This window comes from Zea mays, chromosome 8, assembly GCF_902167145.1.
Source record: "Zea mays cultivar B73 chromosome 8, Zm-B73-REFERENCE-NAM-5.0, whole genome shotgun sequence".
NCBI lineage: Eukaryota > Viridiplantae > Streptophyta > Magnoliopsida > Poales > Poaceae > Zea > Zea mays.
In genome coordinates, this window is record NC_050103.1 from 117,302,863 (window position 1) to 117,324,677 (window position 21,815).

Consider the following 21,815-nt stretch of genomic DNA (forward strand, 5'->3'; position numbering starts at 1 on the left):
GAAGTGTTGGGCTGGTGGCCTTTCTCTTTTGGCTTCTGGCTTCTCTGAGAGAGAGCATCTCCTGATTTGTGTTCAGTGGCTACAGTGCAGCCCCTGACACTGTTGTCTTCTTTGGCGGCATGACGAAAGTTGATGCTTTGCCGAAGATTGTGGAAGTGAGTACACCGGAGGTGAGCGCCAATGTTGGGGACTTGTTCTCAAATGCTATGAATTAAGAACAAGGCAACACAAAATGTTAATAATTAGAGACCTTCGTCCTTCGAAGCATTATCTCCTTCATGATATAATGATCTTCAGACGAACGTTATGAAGGACGTACCTTCATCATTTCAACATTTAATAATGAGAGCAGAAACATATGAGACACGGAAAACAACATGAATAATCATATGACATTATCAATATCACTTTCTTATATTATTAAGAATTAACACAAGCAATAATGAATTGCATTTATACCTTCGGCTTGATAGAAGGCAAAAGTCCAGACGTGACGTACGAATGAATACCAGTCAGCGTGAACAGTACGGTGTTACTGTTCATCTATTTATAGACACAGGACGTAGCCTGTGTAGAATTACAATCATGCCCCTGACATTTACTATTGACTTAGGGAGAATCTACTGAGGACTAAACAACCTTTTCCCCTTTAAGTCGGTTCCATTCTCCACCACTGAGCCGAAGCTCTTCTACAAGTGGCTTCGGAACTGGTTCATTCTTCTCTCGAGCCGTGCTTCTCACATCATGTACAACTTCATCCCATGTCCGAAGGTTCCTGTACACGTAGTATACTTGGGGAACATGTTAGTTGTGTTTTTGAGGACCTTCGGAGGATGAAGGCCCCCAACAAGTGGTATAAAAGTCGTGCTGACTGTAGGACCGCTAACCTAGAGTAGCAATGACTGTTCTAAGGACTATTGACTCTCATTCTCACCTTGACCTCTAGTGTCACTTCAAAAGTCGACCGTCTCAACCAACCCTATGTTATACTACTATGTATATATTATACCTTGCTAAAACTTTATTTTGGTCTACTTATAGTTTACTTGCTGTTCATATTAGTTTTATTCTTACTCATATGCTTATGACATCTTTGTAGATGGCTCGCCTTAGGCACACTGCTCGTAAGTCGGTGATCCCTTTCCTGCCTTCTCGCCTTGCAGAACATCCACTTCGCGCACACGGTGTTTGGTCAGTCGAGTCACCTGGAGAGGTTGCACCATTGCTTGTGTGAGGAGTGGGAGCGCCGATGTCATGAGAGGGAGCAATAGGACTCTTCCGCCCTGCCTCAATAGAGGGTGGAGTCTGTGAGGCGCCCCTCCTCTCTGCCCCAGCTGTAGGCGCCCCCTGCACCACCACAGGGTGCCTTGGCTATTGGAGGAGTTGCTGGAGGACTGGAGGAGGCCCTGACATAGATGATAACGGTGGCAACTCAGACCACTGTACTGAGCTCTCAGAGGAGCAGGAGCCAGAAGGATGGGTTGCCCGACCCATCACTCGTGACATCGCTCATGGTTCTCACTTTCACGACGCTCTCAACACCCTGTTGCGTCGGGCTTTTGACCGACACACCTGGTCGATCGAGTACCATTGTATAGTCTACCAGCACAGTCGCAGGAAGTACTCGGACCACTAGGAAGGTACCTATCTGGTATGTCATTTAGAGGACGACCTCCAGGGTGCAGAGGCTTGCTTAGAGCACTAAGCTATCTCTGAGAGGGACACTGTTGAGGCAGCTATGCAGGATGCTGCACAACATGCTCTCTCACAATATTGCTCTTTGTTCAGTGAGGTGGCTGATGTTGTTAACCTCAGATATTACCCCCATCGTTTGATTGGCAGTACCGAGAGCGTGATTGTCTCATCGTTAGTGAAGGCAACCCTTAGTTGACCAGCACAGTCAACCTAGTCGTCGTGCTCAACACTGAGCTAGACCATACTCTGGACGAGCTGAGTAGGGCTCGTATGGAGATCGCGGAACTGCGTGCTGAGAGCGCAGAGCGCTGCCAATATGAGGGTGGTTCTCCCACCCCCGCTGGGACTCAGCACCCTTACCGCTCGCTGCCACGTGGTCACCATGCTTATGGCACCCCTATCTATAGGACCAAGATAGACCTAGATCTTAGATCGTTAGCGTCAGAGTGTGTAATAAATTCTTAAGTAATAAATGTCAATCTAGGCCAGTTAGGTTAGTTTGCTCGTTAGTTGCTTTCATGCTTGTTATGGTGAACCTATGCTAGAGTTGGATCTTTGTAATGATTGTCGCCAAAATGTGGGTCTCCCCTATAGTTTGGTTTAGCTATTAATGATTAATAAAGTTAGTCATTTAGTTGGGAAACCTTTTACTTCTCCTTTCCTCTTTATCTAAGAAGTTGTGTTTGATCATGTTGGAAATCAGTGGAGATCTTTGTTCATTTAGTGTCATGAAGGATTTTGTATGCCTTTTCCTTTGCTGGAAGATTGCAAGATCAATACTGATGTGTGAATGCCTTTCACAGATGTCTGACAACAGGCGCCGAGGAGGGAGGCATAACCAGCAGGAGCAGCGTGTCCCACAGGAGGAGGCGCCCCAGCCTCAGCCGCTGCCTCCCCCACCACCCCTAATGTCAGCGGAGCAAATGTTCTTCATGCAAACCCAAGCAGTGCAAGCTATCGGGCACACGTTGGCAGCCATGCAGCAAGCTCAACAACAACCTTAGCCACAACCACAGATGTAGATGCCACAAATGCCAAGGGACAAACGTGCTGAGTTCATGAAAGGTCATCCCCCTATCTTCGCCCACTCTGCCGACCCTAAGGACGTTGAGGACTGGCTGTGTGCTGTGGAACGTGAACTGCACACCACCCAATGCAATGACAGGGATACAGTTTTGTACGGTCCCCACTTGCTAAGGGGAGCAACTCAGTCTTGGGAGCCCTATCTCACCACCCATTCTGACCCATAAGCTATCACTCGGGAGGACTTCAGAGATAACTTTCGTCGATATCATGTTATAGAAGGCCTATGATAGTGAAGAAGGAGGAATTTCTGGTACTAAAACAGGGACCCATGTCGATTTGTGAGTACAGGGACAGATTTCTGCAGTTGTCTCGTTATGCACTAGAAGACATCAACACTGATGCAAAAAGGTAGTACAGGTTCATGAGAGGTTTGGTTGGCCCCCTGCATTACCCGTTGATGAATCACACCTTCCAGCACCTGATCGATAGAGTGATCATGACCAAGAGGAAGCGCAAGGAGATGGAAGATCGAAAGCGCAAGATGAGTGGACCACAGACAGGGAGCAACAGTAGCCCCCGCTTCTCAGGCAGTTCATCTCAGCAATGCAAGCATGGTCACCCACAAGGATATCAGAAACAAAGCCAACGTTCGCATCAGTAACAATTTAAGAGGTAGTACCCGCAACAACAACAATACCATCAGAGCAACCGGCATGGAGTTAAACAGTATCAAAGGCAGAACAATCAGGCACCCCACCCTCCTGCACCAGCAGCTAATCGAGCAACTAGGCAGCCCCAGCATAAGGAGGAGGCAGAAGATGCTTCCACTGTGGAGAGCAAGGCCACTAGACGAAGCATTGCCCGAAGAAAGCAGCCCAACAACAGTCAGCTCCCAACGCCCCAGCAAGACAAGGTGGCATACAACCGTGGAAAGGTGAACCACTTTGAGGTCGAAGCAATGAAGGATGCATCAGGTGTGGCAGTAGGTATGTTTTATGTCGAATCTCATCCAACAAAAGTACTATTTGATATTGGTGCCACACATTCTTTTGTTACTAAAACATGGGTAGAAGCACATAACATCCTCATAGAACCAATGCTACCACCACTAAGGGTTAATTTAGTTGAGGGGAAGATTCAGGCAGATGAAAAGTGCCCAAACCTAAGGATTGAAATAAGGGGGATAGAATTCCCCGCTAACCTAGTGGTATTGGGTACTCAGGGGATAAATTCCATCCTATGGATGAATTGGCTACACAAGAACAAGCAACTATCAGCTATGACAAGAGGACAATGAAGTTAGTGTCCCCAACTGGGGAAGAGATAGTGATTGAACTGATCATGCCTCAACCAGAGGAAGGGGCCTGTCACCAAATGTTCGTGGATGGTAAAGAGGCCAACCGGCTTAAGGCCATCAGAGTTGTGTTAGAATTTCTAGATGTGTTTCCTAAGGTACTAGCAGGCATGTCACCTGAGCGGAAGGTTGAGTTTGCTATAGAGCTTGACCCTAGCACAACCCCCATTTCTAAGAGAGCCTATAGAGTGTCTAGACCAGAATTGGTAGAACTCAAGAAGCAAATCGATGAGCTGTTAGATAAGGGTTACATCAGACCAAGTACCTCGCCTTTGGCCGCTCCAGTTCTGTTTGTGGAGAGGAATGATGGGACCAAGAGGATGTGCATAGACTGCATGGCTTTCAATTAGGTCACCATCAAAAACAAGTACCGCCTGTCAAGAATAGAGGATCTGTTTGACCAGCTCAGAGGTGCTGGTGTGTCCTTAAAGATAGATCTAAGGTCAAGTTATCGCTAGCAATGAAGCATATCTATGAGAATGAGTAATAACACCTTATGAAGGACTCCCAATGATAAGGTCTTGTGGATGTGCTTGTAGTAGTGATGAGTTCCTTTTGTCAACCACTTGGAAAGAAGATCTTGGAGCATCAACATCTTCGGCTTGTACCCTTTGCTTGTTCATGATAGACAAATGTATCTTCATTTGCATGCCTCTCATATTTTCATCATCTTGTGGTACATTTGATGAAGAAGGCATGTTGATATCTTGCACCTATTCTTCATCTTCTTTTGGTTTGATGGTTCCAATTGGCATATTCTTCATGGCTTCCCTAATTGGTTCATCACCTACATCATCAAGATTTTCAAGTGCTCCTTGGGAGCCATTAGTCTCATCAAATTCCACATCATATGTTTCTTCCACCATGCCAGTGCATGATTGAATACTCGATTGCTCTGGATTTTGATGAATAACCAAGTAAGAAACCAATGTCACAACGTCTTTGAAACTTCCCTAGGTAATGACATTTCTTGTGGATATAGCATTTGCATCCAAACACCCGGAAGAAGGAGACATCTGGCCTTTTCCCATTTAGCAGTTCATAGGGAGTCTTCTCAAGTAGCCGGTGAGGATTTAGTCTGTTTGATGCATAACATGCAGTGTTGACAGCTTCAGCCCAAAACCTTTCCAGTGTGTTATACTCGTCAATCATTGTCCTTGCAAGAGTGATCAAAGTTATGTTCTTTCTTTCAACAACTCCATTTTATTGAGGTGTATATATTGCAGAAACTTCATGCTTGATCCCAATTTCATCACAGTATTCATGAATATTGGTGTTGTCAAATTCATTTCCATTGTCACTTCTTATTTTCTTGATTTTGCAGTCAAATTCATTTTGAGCTTTCTTGGCAAATTTCTTGAATATTGATGCAACCTCAGACTTATCATGAAGAAAGAACACCCAAATATATCTTGAAAAATCATCAACAATTACCAGACAATAGAGGTTGCCACCAACACTAGCTTAAGTTGTTGGTCCAAATAGATCTATGTGAAGTAACTTTAGTGGCCTTGATGTTGACATAAAAGCTTTTGTAGGATTAGTGTTAGAAACTTGCTTTCTAGCCTGACATGCACTACAAAGCATGTCCTTTTCAAATACAACATCCTTTAATCCTCTAACCATGTCTTTCTTTAGAAACTTCTTGAGTGTGCTCATTGCAACATGTGCAAGCCTTCTATGCCATAGCCATCCAAGAGATGCTTCGGTAAAGAAGCAAGTCCTTAGGTTTGCATCTTCAGAAGAGAAATCCACTAAGTATATGTTGTTGTATCTAAATCATTTGAATATCACTGACTCATCATCCATTTTAGACACAACAACCTCTGTAGGAGTGAATAAGCACTGAAGGCCAAGATCACAAAGTTGACCCACCGATAGCAAGTTGAAGCTTAATGATGCAACCAAGAGAACATTTAAAATTGAAAGATCATTTGAAACTGCCACCTTGCCAAGCCCTTGAACTTTTCCTTTTGAATTATCCCCAAAATTGATTTTATTTTGTTCATCAACATCTTCATCTAGTGAGGTGAACATCTGTGGGTTGCTAGTCATATGTTGAGTGCATCCACTGTCAATTACCCAATGGCTCCCACCGATCTTGTAGTTCACCTACATGAACAAATAAATCAAGCTTCAATCTTGGGGGCCCTATTTTTCATAGGACCAGTAACTTTCTCAATCAAGGACTTTGTAACTCAAATTTGTCTAGGTCTACTCTTGCTTGGTGGACCTAGGAATGTTACTTTGACTTTTCCATTTGCAACTTTTCTTAGTACATAATGAGCATTAAAAGCAAATGGTCTTGAGTGCTTTGGCAAGAGAGTTGGTGGTGTGGCTTTGCAGTTGTGGGCCAAATGTCCTTCTTTTCCACACTCATAGCACTTGATTGGCTTAGGAGTTTGTTTTGCCTTGTATTGACTTGTTGCTTTCTTTTGCACAAAAGACTTGTATCCAATACCACTCTTATTATTTTCATGATAGTGTTCATGAGTAACTCATTTTAAAGGTATTGACCTTTGTTGAACTTTTGTACACTTATGGCAAGATGTTCTTTCTCAAGCTTAAGTTTCTTGACTTCATCTCTAAGTCTTTCATTATCCACTGCCAACTCATTATTAACATCATTGCTTTCTATGGCAACTTTTTCTCTAGTAGTTGCATCTGTCAAGTACTTCTTCAGTTTCTGGTTCTCTAGTGTCATGACTTCAACTTTTTCAATCAATTCATCATGAAGACTAGACTGATCAACTTTGCTCAAATCATCACATGAGGTTGCTACATCAATCTTAACAACAGGGTTAATAGCCTCATGTGTGTTACAGGATAAAAGCACATTTGCAATAAGAAGATTATCATAATCAATTTTAGACTTTGTATAATCTTCCTTTATTTCGACAAGCCTATCTTTTAGTTCCTATTTGCTTCACTTAATTTTTCACATTTTTCTTTAGCATCTTTAAGGGATGTTTTGAGCTCATTTTTGGTGGATGATAGTTTTATTTTCTTCCTTCATTTCTTCACTAGCTTTAACAAATATGTCATACTTAGCAGTTAAGAACTCATTTTCATCTTTTAGCTTGTCACATTTAGCTTTTGACTTTCTAATGATTTGAGTATATTCTTTAATCAAGTCAGCTAATTCATCATAGGTAGGAGAAGCATATTCATCATATCACTATCACAATCATCAACAATATCATTTTCAAGTTGTACCTTTCGTTCACCTTTAGCCATGAGACATAGGTGTGAAGTGGATGAAGGTGATGTTGATGGTGAAGAGAAATCCCTAGCGATGGCGACAACCTTTTCATCATTTTGTTCTTCACTTGAAGAAGACCCGCTTGAGGATTCAATGTCAGTGAGCCAATCACCAACAATATATGCTTTTCTATTTTTCTTTTTGTGGAACCTCTTGTGCTTGCCTTCTTTACTCTTGAAGAACTTCTTTTCTTTCTTCTCATCATCACTTCCATCATCTTTCTTGCCCTTGAACTTGTTTTTCTTGTGCTTGTTGCATTGATGAGCAAGATGACCAAGTTATCCACAATTATAACAATCCATCTCGGTGATGGGCTTTCTTTTGCTAGAGAAAAACTTCTTTCTTGAATCAAACTTGATACCTTCTCGATTGAGTTTCTTCAACATTTTTGTGGTCTTTCTCACCATCAAGGCAATGTCTGTATCAAGATCATCATCACTTGAGGATTCTTCCTGAACTTGCATTTTGGCCTTGCCTTTCTTTTCTTGACTAGCTTTGAGAGCCAAATCTTTTCTCTTGGAAGAAGACCCATCCTTGTCATTTATGTGCATATACATTTCATGAGCATTGATCTTTCCCAATATTTGAGTTGGTGTATCATGGAAAAATCCATTGGTGTAGCACAGTGACAATGTGTCCATACTTCTCAATTGGGAAGACACTGAGAATTTTCCTCACAACATACGGTTGTGAAATTTGGGTGAGCCCCAAACCATTGACTTCCTCTACAAGAATGTTACGTCGTGAGTACATATAATTAGCATTCTCATTTGCAAGCATTTCCAAAGAATTTAATTTTTTCATTCCAATATGATATCTTTCCTCACGCTCACTTTTCGTTCCTTCATGTAGGGCACCAATATGTAACCACAAATCATGAGCATTTTTGTCATTTCTTACTCTATTGAATACATCCTTGCAAAGGCCCCTAAAAGAGTGTTTTTGGCCTTAGCATTCCATTTTTCATAATTATATTCATCTCCTACAAGATTTGTGGGATCTCTAGGTTCGGGGAAACCTTGGATGGCGGCTTTATAGACACCAATGTCTATAGCCTCTTAATAAGCTTCCATACAAATTTTCCAATAAGGAAAATCGTCACCATAAAAAACTGGAGGAGGTCCATCCCCGTCGGACATCGCTACTCTAGCGGTTAAGCTAAACTAGGAGCAACTAGGCTCCGATACCAATTGAAATGATCACGATACCCAAGAGGGGGGGTGAATTGGACTTTTCTAAAATTCCAACAAAAGTTAAACCCTAAGTATGAGCCCAACTTCACCCAACTACTATCAATAAGTAAATACTACTAGATGAACAACAACCCTAAGTCATTACTACAAATACTAGCTAAGCAATTGCACAAAGTGAAATGCTCAAAGTAAATGTGGAATGTAAAACAAGGTTAAGAAGACTCCTCCAATTTTTTGTCGAGGTATCAAAGAGTCGGCACTCTTTCCTAGTCCTCGTTGGAGCACCCGCACAAGGGTATCTCTCCCCCTTGGTCCTTGCAAGAACCAAGTGCTCTCTATGAGATGATTTTTGCCACTCCGACACGGTGGATTCCTCACGACCGCGTACAAACTTGAGCCAGGTCACCAACAAGTCCTCCGAGGTGATCACCGCACTCCAATCGCCACCAAGTCGTCTAGGTGATATCAATCACCAAGAGTAACAAGCTATAGACTTTCACTTGACCAAGAGAAGCCTAATGCATGTGGTGTGTGCTTTAGGTGGCTCTCATGTGCACTAATGAGGTCCTAACATAGAGTTATGATTTTCTAATCACCTCACTAGACTTTGTGGGGTTTGCAATGCTCTAGCAATGAATACACTTGAATGTGGGCAGCAAGACACTTAATGTGGCTGGTGGAGGGGGTATAAATAGCCCCAATCACCAAACTAGCCGTTGCTGGAGCTTTCTGCGCATGGGCATACCGGACAGTCCGGTGTGCGCCACCGGTGCGCCAACGGTGCACTCCAACGGCTAGTTCTAATAGCTAGCCGTTGGTCTGACGGCGAACCGGACAGTGAACAATGAATGTCCGGCGCGCACGCTAAAATTCGGCTCTGCGAACTCGTCGCTCTCGGGTTTCTCGAGGGCAGAAGGACTGCCCCCGGGGCTGGTTGGCCCCACTGTCAGAGGGTGCACCGGACAGTCTGGTGCCCCCACGACAGCAACACCAATTTCTTTTTCTTTGTTTTTTCTAACCCGATTTCGTTCTAACTTGTGAGTGTGTTATAGAGTGACACCTAACACTAGATGTGAGTGTGAATATGCACCAACACTATACTTGAAATCTCTTGGTCAAACTACTCATCCACAACACCTCTTTACAGTACGACTAAAATAAAAATATAAGATATAATTCTATACCAAGTGTCCACAACTCCTTCGACACTCGGTCACTTGGAATATGAAGACCTTCATCTTTTGATTCGACCTTTTCAGTCGTCGCTTCAAGTTCTCATCTGAGTGATTGTTTTCGCCGTTGCAACGCAACCTCCTATAATGCGACCTAACTTACCATTTGCTCTGCAAAAACACACGTTAGTCACATATAATCTTATGTTGTTATTAATTACTAAAACCAACCAGGGGCCTAAATGCTTTCAGACGCTGTGTCAGCCCTCGCGTGTGAGCGGGTCAGGGTGCTCGACGCTTTAGGCTGTGGCGATGAGCTATGTTACCTCTACGTCTATGACGCCAAGCAAATGGTCCAAATACAGAAATAAGTCGTTCAGTGGTCTAAACGTGAAGTGATTTTTTTTACGAAAAAGAACCAAAATGCAAAAAAAATTGGCAAAACATACACAGTTTAAAAATATTTTGGCGTACGACTCTCTTTAATCTTCTAACAAATTGTTTGATTTTTTTTTAAAAAACAAGAATTATAGTATTTTTTGACGGATAGGTCCCAACCAAACAGCTCCTCCTAATCTTATGGTGGCAAACCTGCCTCCTGCCGAAGCTGGCTTCGGATACGATTTGCCGGCCCGCGCCATCTACTCCAGGGAGCCGTTGGGTTGTTGAACTTGCACGGACCTTGCGCTTCGGTTTCAAACTAAACAAACAATGACACAACTAATCGCGGCGGGAACGATGCACGTGTTCCTGGTGCACCCACAGAGGCCGACTTGTGGGGTCACTGATTCTGTAACATGGGGCCACTCTGCCCCTGAGCGCACTAGCAAAGCTGTCCCGCAACAGAACGGAGCGACCGCGCAAGCCCCCAAGATCTGCCCTGCCGCCACTGACAGGCGGGCCCCCAGCGGCTGGTGTGGTCCGGACTTCAATCAAGCGAAAAGCAGACAAAAAAAGCGTGCGGCCGCTAAACCGTGAAAATGCCCCGGAAATTCCCGGTATTTACCGCCTACTACTGGCTATGGCCTATGGGTAGGCTGTAGGCACTGGGGTCTGGGTAGCAGCCCGAACGCGCGGCGCGACCGCGAGCGGCCGAGCAGCACCAGTGCACGGTGCACCACGCTCGCACCCAAAGGCGACAGAGGACGGGGACAAACACAGCACAGGCGCGGCACGCGCGGGTGCCCTGCCACCACTGACCGAGGTCCACCAGGCCCATCCCGCGCCGCGTGACGCGACCCACGCAGTAGCTGACGCTTCGGACCCGCTGCTGGTGGGGTCCAAGTGTCAGTGAGTGCGAAAGACAGCGAAAAAGGGCAGTGAGGGTGAGGGTGAGGGTGAGACCGAGCCCCTCGTCAGTCGTCACGCCGACCGAGCGCTGGCCGCCACCACTCCTCGAGGCGAGCACCAGCAGGAGGGGCAGGGCAACGACTCCTGGTAGATCCACCACCCGCCCGCTTGGTCGCCCACTCCGCCTGCCTTGCTCCGCTCCGCTCCGCTTTGCTTCTGCTCTCTCGGCTTGCGGGAGTTTGGGCCTTGGGGGGCGCAATGCGGTGAGGTGGAGGTAGAGGTGGGTGAAAGGAAGCGGAGCTGCGGACAGGAGAGGAGAGGAGAGGAGAGGAGACGAGATGGGGTGCGCGCAGTCGCGGATCGAGAACGAGGAGGCGGTGGCGCGCTGCAAGGAGCGGCGCCAGCTGATGAAGGCGGCCGTCGCGTCGCGGAACGCCTTCGCGGCCGCGCACTCGGCGTACGCCTGCTCGCTCAGGGACACCGGCTCCGCGCTCTCGGAGTTCGCGCACGGTGAGGGCTTGCCCCCGCCGCCGCCGCCGGAGGCGTCGGCGGATAAGGCGGCGCCCGTTGCGGCGCAGGGAGGGATCGGCGCAGCAGCGACGGGTGCCTCGGCTTCGGGGTCCGACGCGATAATGCCGCCGCCGCCACCGCTCGACTCGCTGCTACCGCCGCCGCCGCCTCTGCCGGATTTCTCGCCATCGCCGGCGAAGATCCACCGCTCCATTAGCATGCCACTGCCGCCGTCGTCCGGCAACAGAAATCCCGCCATGCTCCGCAGCGACTCCATTAGGGAGGAGGACGAGGACGAGGCAGAGAGGGAGGAGGAAGAGGAGGACGACGGCCATCTCGACGACCGTCGGCAGCGGTTGCGCCACCGCCCGCCACTGCCCCCGCCCTTGTCGCCGCCGCCGCCGGATACGCCGGTGACTCCTCAGCCTCCGCCGCCGCCGCCTCCCCCGCCCTCGTCGGAGATGAAGGCAGGAGTTGCCACGTGGGACTATTTCTTCTCCATGGACGAGGGAATGGCCTCCATCGCCCCTGATGACGAGGAGATCATGGCGGGGCCGGAAGAGAAGTACGTCCCGCCTTTGCCACCGCGCCCGCCTCATTCCCCTCCGCTGGCGGCCGTGCCGCTATCTGAGGAGTTTGAGGAGGAGCCGCGGACGCCGGAGATGCCCATTCCGCCTGCATCTCTGCCCCCGAAGCCGCCCAAGCGCTCGTCCAAAAAGAAGGGGAAGGAGAAGCTTAAAGCGGCGCACCATCAACACACAGAGTCGGCGCCACTGGTCACGCTGGTCACCGGTGGTAAGGCGGGGAAGTTAGTCACCGCCGAGATGCCGCGTGTGGACCTCCTCCGTGTGCTTGCAGAAATCGACGAGAGGTTCTTGAAGGCGTCAGAGAGCGCCGGTGAGGTATCTAAGGCGCTGGAGGCCAACAGGATGCATTACCACTCCAATTTCGCCGACAACCGAGGTCAGTGACTTGATTGTGCCCTCATACGTGCCAATTTTGGATGTTTTAGGCTCCCAGGTGGCCTTTGTGTCTGTTGTGGATTTGTGAAAAAACATTTTTGCTTATGGTGATAGTGATGTGATAGATTCTTTGGTAGATAGAGGTCAAGAACTAGTGTCTCAGAGGTTGGTGGTGGTGGGGCTGTTACAAAGTCAAGTGAGCTCCCACACTCCACTATCCCATTTTTCCCAACAGGTAACATGCGGGCGCACAAGACGTTTTGTAAATAGTATAGGCAGCTGTTTGTTAACAATGTTTTGGGACAACCATTGGTGCACTGTCGCTTCATTATTGTTCTGTAAATGTACGTAGTCTGCATCTGAATCAATGGATGGCATATTGTAACTGTGTACCGAACTTAGCATGCAAGTTCCACAGTGATGTAAATTTTCTATACAGTTTGTCCTGTGTGTAAACTTCAAGATCTTGGCTGTGTTTGCTCTTTTATGGCAAAATGGCAAAACCTGATTAGATCAATTGTGAAGTAAGGGCTCACTAAAATTGACAAGAATGAAGAGAATAAAGCATATGATGTATTCTTATGAACCAAATTCTTAGATGAACACTACATTATCACTGATAGTATTGTGCTGCTAATAATGGAATATATGTATTTGATTTTATTAGCTGATGAAAACCGCCAGTGCTTTAAAGTTTATAGAACCATGGAATCATTGTGGTGGGTCCGTGGGTAGTAATTGTGTTACCTATTTGATTTGTATATACATAATACGAAATACTAATTGTGACTAAGGATGGATAACCAGTGTGCATTTCTTTTAGCAGACAAGCAGGGAAGGTTTAAGTACTATCTGCCTAAACTTGTCATTGAGAATAAGTATCTTAATGCTATGTAACTACGTGGTTTTTATTCATTATCTGCATAGTGCGACACCTTGCCATTATGAGGTTCCAATTTGCAAAAGGCAGCTCCATTTTTGTGTTTCATCTGGTCACATATGCTGGGCAGCGGGAAATTCTTCTTTAATTTCATCATTGTAACTATTTTTTACTTCCATTGCATTCTAATCTTCCATCAGGCCACGTACCCATACTTTGTACACAAAATCCAGTGTTGTGAGTCTGTGACAATTTTTGTCTTCAGTTTTGTTTTGGGCAAATCATGGTGGATGCCATCAGTCACTTGTGTGCACTTTCTTTGTTCAACTGCTTCAAAAATCAGGCGCCGAGCCTCTGCCTGCCTAAGCACCAGATGCCACTTTGCTACATAGCAACTGATTTCTATTCATCTGTCCTGGTTGGGGATTGGGTACAAGGCGCCACCCCTAGTTAATGAAGGCCTTTTTATTATGTTGATGCATTCTCCTATATGATCAAATGGACTAAAACGTGTCACTTCTGCCAGCAAAGATGGCAGCTATTTTGATTATTTTGTATCCAAATGCATAAGAGTGCTTAATACTTATACTATTTTTTTCTATGAAAAGATTGCAGCAGCTGACCGGGAGTTGTGCTGTGTTCTTTTAAGTTATTTAAGCATCATTCAAATATTCAAAAATACATTCTGCATGCTTCACTTGTACTTATAAGTGTAATATAGCTGTCTACTTACACTCCCTCATTTGATCATTTTCGCAATAATTTAACAGGGCATATTGATCATTCTGCAAGGGTCATGAAAATAATTACATGGAATAGATCCTTTAAAGGAATGCAAAATGGCGATGATGGGAAAGATGACTTCGAAAATGATGAATTGGAGACCTTGGCAACTGTAGTTGATAAAATCTTAGCATGGGAGAAAAAGCTCTATGATGAAGTGAAGGTGAATCTCATTACTTATTTTTTATACTCAATAATTAATAGATTCATAAAATACGAGATGTATGTTTCTACATTCATCATTATCCATTTGAATATAGACATAAAAATCAAGAACTAAAACGAACACTATTTTGGGGCGGAGGGAGTAACTACCAATATGAACTTTTGTATTCTGGACTGGTTCTATGGACGTTTTGTGATAGTTCTATGGAATTTTGATTCTGTAGCTGTGGTGATTATGCTATAGTAACTTTTCTCGAAAGAGATGAGAAATTGGCTATTCAGAAAAAATTCCATTTTATTTTAACGTATAGTTGTAGTATCCAAATATAAGAATATCTGGAGTTTGGCCTAGCACACCTGCATTTTTTTCAATTTTCTGCTGCAAGAATGTACTGGTTTTCAACCTTTTGCCTGTTCTGGTGCCTCCCTCTAGTTTAAAGAAGAAAATGCACATGCCCAGGCACTAAGGCATGAGCTGCACAGTAATAGCTAAAATTGGAGTGCCGGTGGAGTGGGACTGCCGAATCTGCTGCTGTCCTTGACCCACTGCGATGAATTATTTTGCCGATAGCGTTGAGGACCATCAGTGCCTATCATTAAGGACATGCAGAGGAGGAAGGTACTTTGGAGGGAAAAGGGGGGGGGGGGGGTGTAAAGGATGAGACAGCAGTTCACTGCTTCTACTTGACTCCTAGTTTGGTGGTTCTAATGGAGATGGTGGTTGATGATGAAGATGAAGCATGCTGTCATTGTTTGTTTAGGTGGCTTCTGTACATCAGATGGGAAGAATTCTGGACCCTAGTCGCGCCCAACAACATGGTTTGGGATGATGGATGTTGTGGGCTTGTTGAGCATGGTACAACCTCTCTGAAAGAAGATGTTGTGCTTAAGTGTGGCACTTTTGAGTGTACCGTGGAAGACCCGTTGAAAAATATTTCATATCAAATTATGGAGTATAAACTTTTATGCAATTATGCTGCATGGGAGTTCAAACTTTTATGCAATTTTCTATTTGTTTATTGTAATCTTAAAGTTTGAAGTGGAGGCTTGGTAATTGGTGTCGAATTTTCTATATGTTTATTGTAAATTAAAATTTGAAGTTTGCATTCACTATACTTTTAACATGATTGTATTAATATGTTTTTTTACATGTTTCCTAATATCTGAAAGAAAATGTAGCACCAATCGTACATTTGTTTTTGTATGGATTAGGCAACCCTAAAAATATAGTTATAAATTTGGCATCGATGCTTGTTTCATTTGAAGCATTTAAACTGTATGGTTTCCACTTGGCTTGTTGCTAAAATTTGTCCACATCTGTATAGGCTGGTGAGATTATGAAGCTTGAGTATCAGAGGAAGGTTGCTTTGTTAAATAGACAAAAGAAACACAATGCTGCCATTGAGGTTCTTGAGAAAACGAAAGCTGCGGTAACCCACTTACATACTAGATACATAGTTGATATGCAATCAATGGATTCAACTGTGTCAGAAATTCAGTATCTCCGTGATAACCAACTGTACCCAAGACTATTGGATCTTACTGACCGGTACCTTTTCAAATACTAAGCTTTTGAGATGTGTTTTTACTTTTCAGAACACCAATAGATCATTTCTTTCCTGTGTTTGATATAGTTGTATGTATTAGCATTCCTCATCTGATTCAGTAACAATCAATTTTGAACTTGCTCACAACATCAAAAGTTCATCATGTGCATGGACAGGAATTGTTTTTTCAGTGGCATCACATACTGTTACTCTGTCTGGTTTATTGATTTTTGTTAAATGAATGATCTAGCTGGCCAGCAATTTTTATAGTCTATTTTCTGCTACCATTTCAGGATGGCAAAAATGTGGGAGGACATGAAGATACATCACGCAAATCAGCTGAAAATTGTCCTAAATCTGAAGTCTGTTGATATTCCTGATTCCAATATTGAAACAAGTGATTATCACCACAGCCACACACGGCAGCTGCGTGATATTGTAGATAAGTGGATCACAAATTTTACTGACTTCATGAACTGTCAAAAGGAATACATAAATGCTCTCTATGGCTGGTTGAAGTTGAACCTTATACCCATAGAGAGCAGCCTGAAGGAGAAAGTAGCATCGCCACCTAGGATGCAGCAACCTCCTATCAAAGCCTTTCTTTATGCCTGGCATGAGCACCTAGCCAAGCTGCCTGATGATCTTGCCAAGACAGCCATTGTCACTTTTCGAGCAGTCTTGGATACCATATTGGGTGTTCAAGATGAGGAGTTGAAACAGAAGGAGATCTGTGAGCAGACTCGTAGGGAATACATACGTAAGGCCCGGGCTTTTGAGGATTGGTGCCACAAGCATCCACAGCCCAGAGCGATCGACGTCGATCCAGATAGCGGTGAGGGGACAGGACATAAGGATGTAGTCACCGAGAAGAGATTCGCAGTGGAGAGCTTGAAGAGCAAGCTTGACGATGAAATTGAATCCCATAATAAGCTATCAAAGCAGGTCAGGGAGAAGTCCCTCTCGATCCTGAAGGCACATCTCCCAGAGCTGTTCCGTGCTCTGACCGACTTCTCCGACGCCTCCTTCGAAATGTACTCGAAGCTGAGGCTGATGTCGTTGATGCAGGATCAGGGAAACAACTAGATGGACAGTATGTTCAGAAGTTAGGATCAGTAATATCCCTCCCCCAAGTGTTGTAATGCATGTGTTCTACCCCTTTCTGTGGTATGTGTAAAAGGCTAGTAGCTCATTGGATGAGGATTCTTGTTTAATTTATTGGCTTGATGAAACCATCGGGTACTTTGTAGTGTGGACATATGCTGGATAGTTAGCATGTGATGAACTGATTACAATCTGTGGGGGTAAAAGCCGTCGTCTATGTAAATGATAAATTTTGTTGAGATATCCAGCCGTCCAGTTTTTTGAGGCACTCGTGAGTAGGTGTCAATGGGTATCCGGATACCCGATAATAGAATTTCTTTATTAGGGTTAGGGTACGTGAAGATTTTAAGCCTTCGTAGATACATATTTAGGATAAATTCTTTCTCTATTTGGTATGGGTATGGGAAACCAAAATTTGAATCAGAATATTCATGAGTAATATTCATCCAATAAAATAGGTGAGTAGCCTAATAGACAATAAGACAATAAATTTAACAACTAACTCTACCTCTTCCTATCCTTTTAAGCACCATTCCACCTAAGGCCTCATTCGGTTGTGCCCAACCAGACCAGGTTGAGCCTGGAATGGGAACCAATCCACGTTAAAATCCAGGCCCAAGAAAAATCCAGGATCCTATTTCTTTTCGTGTTCGTTTAAGCCCATTGGAATTCTAGCCCATGGGTTTGGATTTTTTTTTGACTTGAGGAGGTTCTGGATCGGATCCAGGAGTCGTATGGTCTGGAAAAAACCCTGGAAGCGAGTGAGCGAGCGACGGCGGCGGCGCAAGCGAGACACTGGCAAGCTCTACTCCGGCAAGCTTCTCTTCGGTTGGATAGATCTACTCTCCACCTCTCTCTCCCTGTCTTTGTTGCTTCAAAGAGGTCGAAGTGGGTAGATCCGTTTGGTACCTTCACCAGGAGGCAAAAGTGGGCAGATCCGGCCATACATGAAGATGTGCTTGCTGACGGGGAGGCCGAGCGATGGCAGCGCACAGCGGAACAGGCGGATGTCTCGGGACAGCACTGTCTTGGCGACGAGTCTGCATGGGACCTTCCGGCGGGTTGGAGAGCTGCGGCGGAGCGCCGGTATGACCTGCTATGGCTCTCGCCATACCTTGCCGTAGTCTACTAGTCTTTTTCTCTAACGTCGCTGGCATGCCGACTCCACTTCCGCAGCCTGCTTCTCCGTCGCCGGCCGCCGCCATTCCAGTTCTCCTCTCCAGCTCTGCCCGTCAGTCTACTAGTCTTTTTCTCTAACGTCGCTCGTAGCCTCGTCGAGTCGCTCGCACGCCGACTCCACTACCGCAGCCTGCTTCTCCGTCACCGGCCGCCGCCATTCCAGCTCTCCTCTCCAGCTCCGCCCGTAGCCTGCTTCTTCGCTCACGGCTTGTTTGCTCCGGTCTGAGTGTCCGTTTGTCAGATAGAAAAAAGACCTTCTATTTGCCTGATAGTAAAACTCAGAAATCAAGCGTTCTCTGGATGCTTGAGATATATTAGATGAGGATTTCTGCCTAGCAGTAGGATGTTACCACTATTTGGTTGAACGTCTTTCGTTGTTAAAAAACAGAAGGTGAATCAACATAATAAGCCTGAAGTTGTAGCTTCGTGTCTTTTTCTGTCCAGTTGCATGGTTGATTGCTCTGGTTTTGGACCGCAGGGTCGTGGCGCTAACCTAATTTTGTTTTTTCCTTCTTTCTTTTCGTGTCTTTTTATATGCTCTTTTCACAGTACAAGTGAACTTTAGTGATGTCTTTATGAATTAGATCACCATTGTTCTCCTTCCTATCAGGTTCTTGCAGTCATCTTTTCCTGCTCTAGTAATATTGTCAAACTAAATCTAATTTATTTATAATATTGTCAAACTAAATCTAATTTATTTATTTTCAGATTGTCCCTGCTCCAGTAAGAGTCGGCGAAGACGAGCGTCTCCATCCTAGGTGTTAGTGTCTGATCAATTTTTTCAAGGTACCAGCCAAAACATGAAGAAATTAAATTATATGAACTGCTTAACTAGCTTTAGTAATTAGTTTTCCTTGTCTCTTGATGCTATTTTTAATTTTGCTATGGACATGAGCAATAGAGATCACATTAGGAGGAAGGAGGAGGATGATGATGACCTCTTCCTTTTGATTCTCCCTTCCCTATATCTCTTGGGCTATCTTGTACATAGTAAAAAGAAATTGAGGCATACATCAGCGATGACCGGGAAGGAAAAGGTCCGAGAGCTACTTGAAGGACATATTAAGAATTGTAGGGTATCATTTAGAATGGAACCTTACATTTTCAAAGTCATCTATGCACTGATTACATTAGTGTCATTCAAAGTCAGATCACCTGTCTGAAATAATCTATGCACTGATCTCATTTGCCTAATTTTGTTCTAGGGTCCAAGGATGAGAAAGTCAAGTCATGTCCTAATAGTTGATGCATCTTTAGGTTTGATGTTGGTACCATTTGAAGACAACATGTTACCGTTCCAGAAATATTTGATCATTGGATGCTGAATTATGTTATTCTGTGTTTTTAATTGATCTGTATCTTTATTTTGAAAAAGAGATATGTACTGAGAATCATATTACATGCATGCTTAAATTTCAGAGAGAGTGATATGATGTATAGGTTTGTGAAAGAAAAAAAATGTGTTTCATAGAGCATTCAATGTGTGCATGCCTACGAACAGATCATTCTATCTTTCATAAACCTGGATCAAAAATTGTGTTTTTTATTGGCTTGTGTTGGTTTTTGAGTTTGGGGTTTAATCCACATGAAGTAAACGAAGAAACATAGTTGTTTGGGTTTTGGTAAATAATCCATAGGGAATAAACGAACAAATATTGATTGATTGGTTTTAGGATTTAATTCCACAAAGGATTGGGTGAAAGGTTTGGATTCACCCAATCCATGTGAGGAAATAAACCAGAATGGAAAAAATTCCCAAACAGCCGAACGAGGCCTAACTCAGACAGTCAATCGCTAATCGTTGTTCCACCCACCTAGTCTGTTGTCGTCCACTCACAGTCAATCGCTAGTTGCCACCAGTCTGTTGTCGTCCACCTGCCCCTATGGATTTGTTGGCTCCTCGACCTCGCCAGCTTGCTGACGTCTCAACTGCTCGCCCTTTGTCACTTCCCCACCCAAGCATCGAATGAGGATGGGGATCCATTGAGGATCCGATACTGTTGGGGGCTATTTTGCCAAAGATCCTCAAATCACATCACCTTCGTCCTCAGAAAAGTGTGTTTCAGGTACTGATATAATGGTGAAGGCCCGATCTTCCGTGAGGTATGATAACTTGATTGTGTGGAGATCTCGACCTTGATAATCCAAGGCTCCGAGCGAACGGATCCTCGCAATCACTACACCACTGCTCCGTTGGTTATCACCCGTGACACACGACTGACCTCGCCACGAAGGCTTATCCCTACAAGTGCAATCAAGAACACAAGCAAGAACAGATAGAACACAACCAAAACTGTGTTGATTACGAGTTAGGGTCTCACAAACCGTTGAATGACGAATTATTCGATGACAGATATGATCTAAGCAAAACCCAAACCCTAATGTGGCGGCGGCTGCTATTAAAATAGAGGTTAGGGGCATGCACACCCCTTGGAGGTACTCCTAATGGGCTCCAACACGATACACAGCCCAACAGACAGTGTCGCAGCACCAAAACAGAATCTGAATGCTGACTTGTTTCAACGATTCCTGTTGACTCTGGATGAATTTTATGGTGGTTCCAGTTGGGTTGGAAAGCTTATCTCCTTATCTTTCCATCCATATAAAGCCCAACCTAATCAGAGTTCGTATGCATCTTGGGCATCTGTTTTAGTGTAGATTGATCCTGGACTCCGAGGTGGAGACGAAATTGAGCCGGGCTTGGCTTTCTCTTGTTGTCAACGTCCTAGCTTCTCCTCCTTGACATCTTGGCATTTCCAAAATCCTGGAGATTTATCAGTCGTGCACGTGCTCGTGTTGTCGGCCCATGCATTATTTGTATGGGAGTGATGTCCTCATCATCCTTCCCCACTTGAATTGGAATCGTCCTTGACTCAGTCGGTGGCTAAGGGGGTGGCCGAGCAACCCTAAGATGTACAAGGCCTTTAGGCCCCAAAATAGGTGTCGCTGATTTCTGGCAGATTTCGGAGGTCATCTTGTTATGACGATTCCCATCAGCTCCAAGCATATTCTGACGTGGGACTAGTTGGGTTGGAAAGCTTATCTCCTTAGCTTTCCAACTGTATCTAGAACATCGAAAACGAAGTCCGTATGTGGCCTAGGCGTCCGTTTTCATAAGACCCACTCCTGCAATCCGAACTAGATCCGCGGATGAACTTGACTTCGATTCCACTTGAGGTTGGGACTCCATGATTGATTGAGCCTTGATCATATAGTTGACATCTATGTACTCATCAGGTACTATATGAACAATAGACGAAGCCGATCTTCGTCCAAAGCAGCCCGCGAAGGGCTTCGTTTGGGCATGTATATGACGAAGGTGTGCACCGAAGCTACCACTTTCGGCCTCAAAAAGACTTCGTGCACGAAGCAAGGAAAGGGGTGATGAATACTTGTGTGGTAAGAAAGAAAGAGAAAAAAAGATAGTGATGCCCCTCTGATATTTATAAATAATGCTTGTAAACTTTATGGGCATGTTTATAATTTCATACGAAGATGTACCTCTTCCTTATAAATAGGTTAATGGTGCCATGCACAAATTCACATTTTGGACAGTCCGGTGTGCCAGCCGGCCAATGGCTAGTTGACACGTCGGCCAGAGCCAACGGTCAACTGGTGCACCGAACAGTCCGGTGCCACCCACCAGACGGTCCAGTGCCGCCCCAGAAGAGGAAATCAACCAATCAAGAGACA

At 44.7% G+C, this 21,815-nt stretch overlaps 1 protein-coding gene across 1 annotated transcript; it reads left to right on the top strand.

Moving 5' to 3' along the window:
* The first annotated feature begins 11,435 nt into the window (after positions 1 to 11,435).
* On the top strand, positions 11,436 to 17,068 carry LOC100382224 (uncharacterized). Its single transcript, NM_001174980.1, has 4 exons — positions 11,436 to 12,465; positions 14,115 to 14,290; positions 15,618 to 15,841; positions 16,133 to 17,068. Exons 1-4 carry the CDS (start codon positions 11,625 to 11,627, stop codon positions 16,923 to 16,925), a joined length of 2,034 nt encoding a protein of 677 aa, NP_001168451.1. The 5' UTR covers positions 11,436 to 11,624; the 3' UTR covers positions 16,926 to 17,068.
* Positions 17,069 to 21,815: the final 4,747 nt, after the last annotated feature.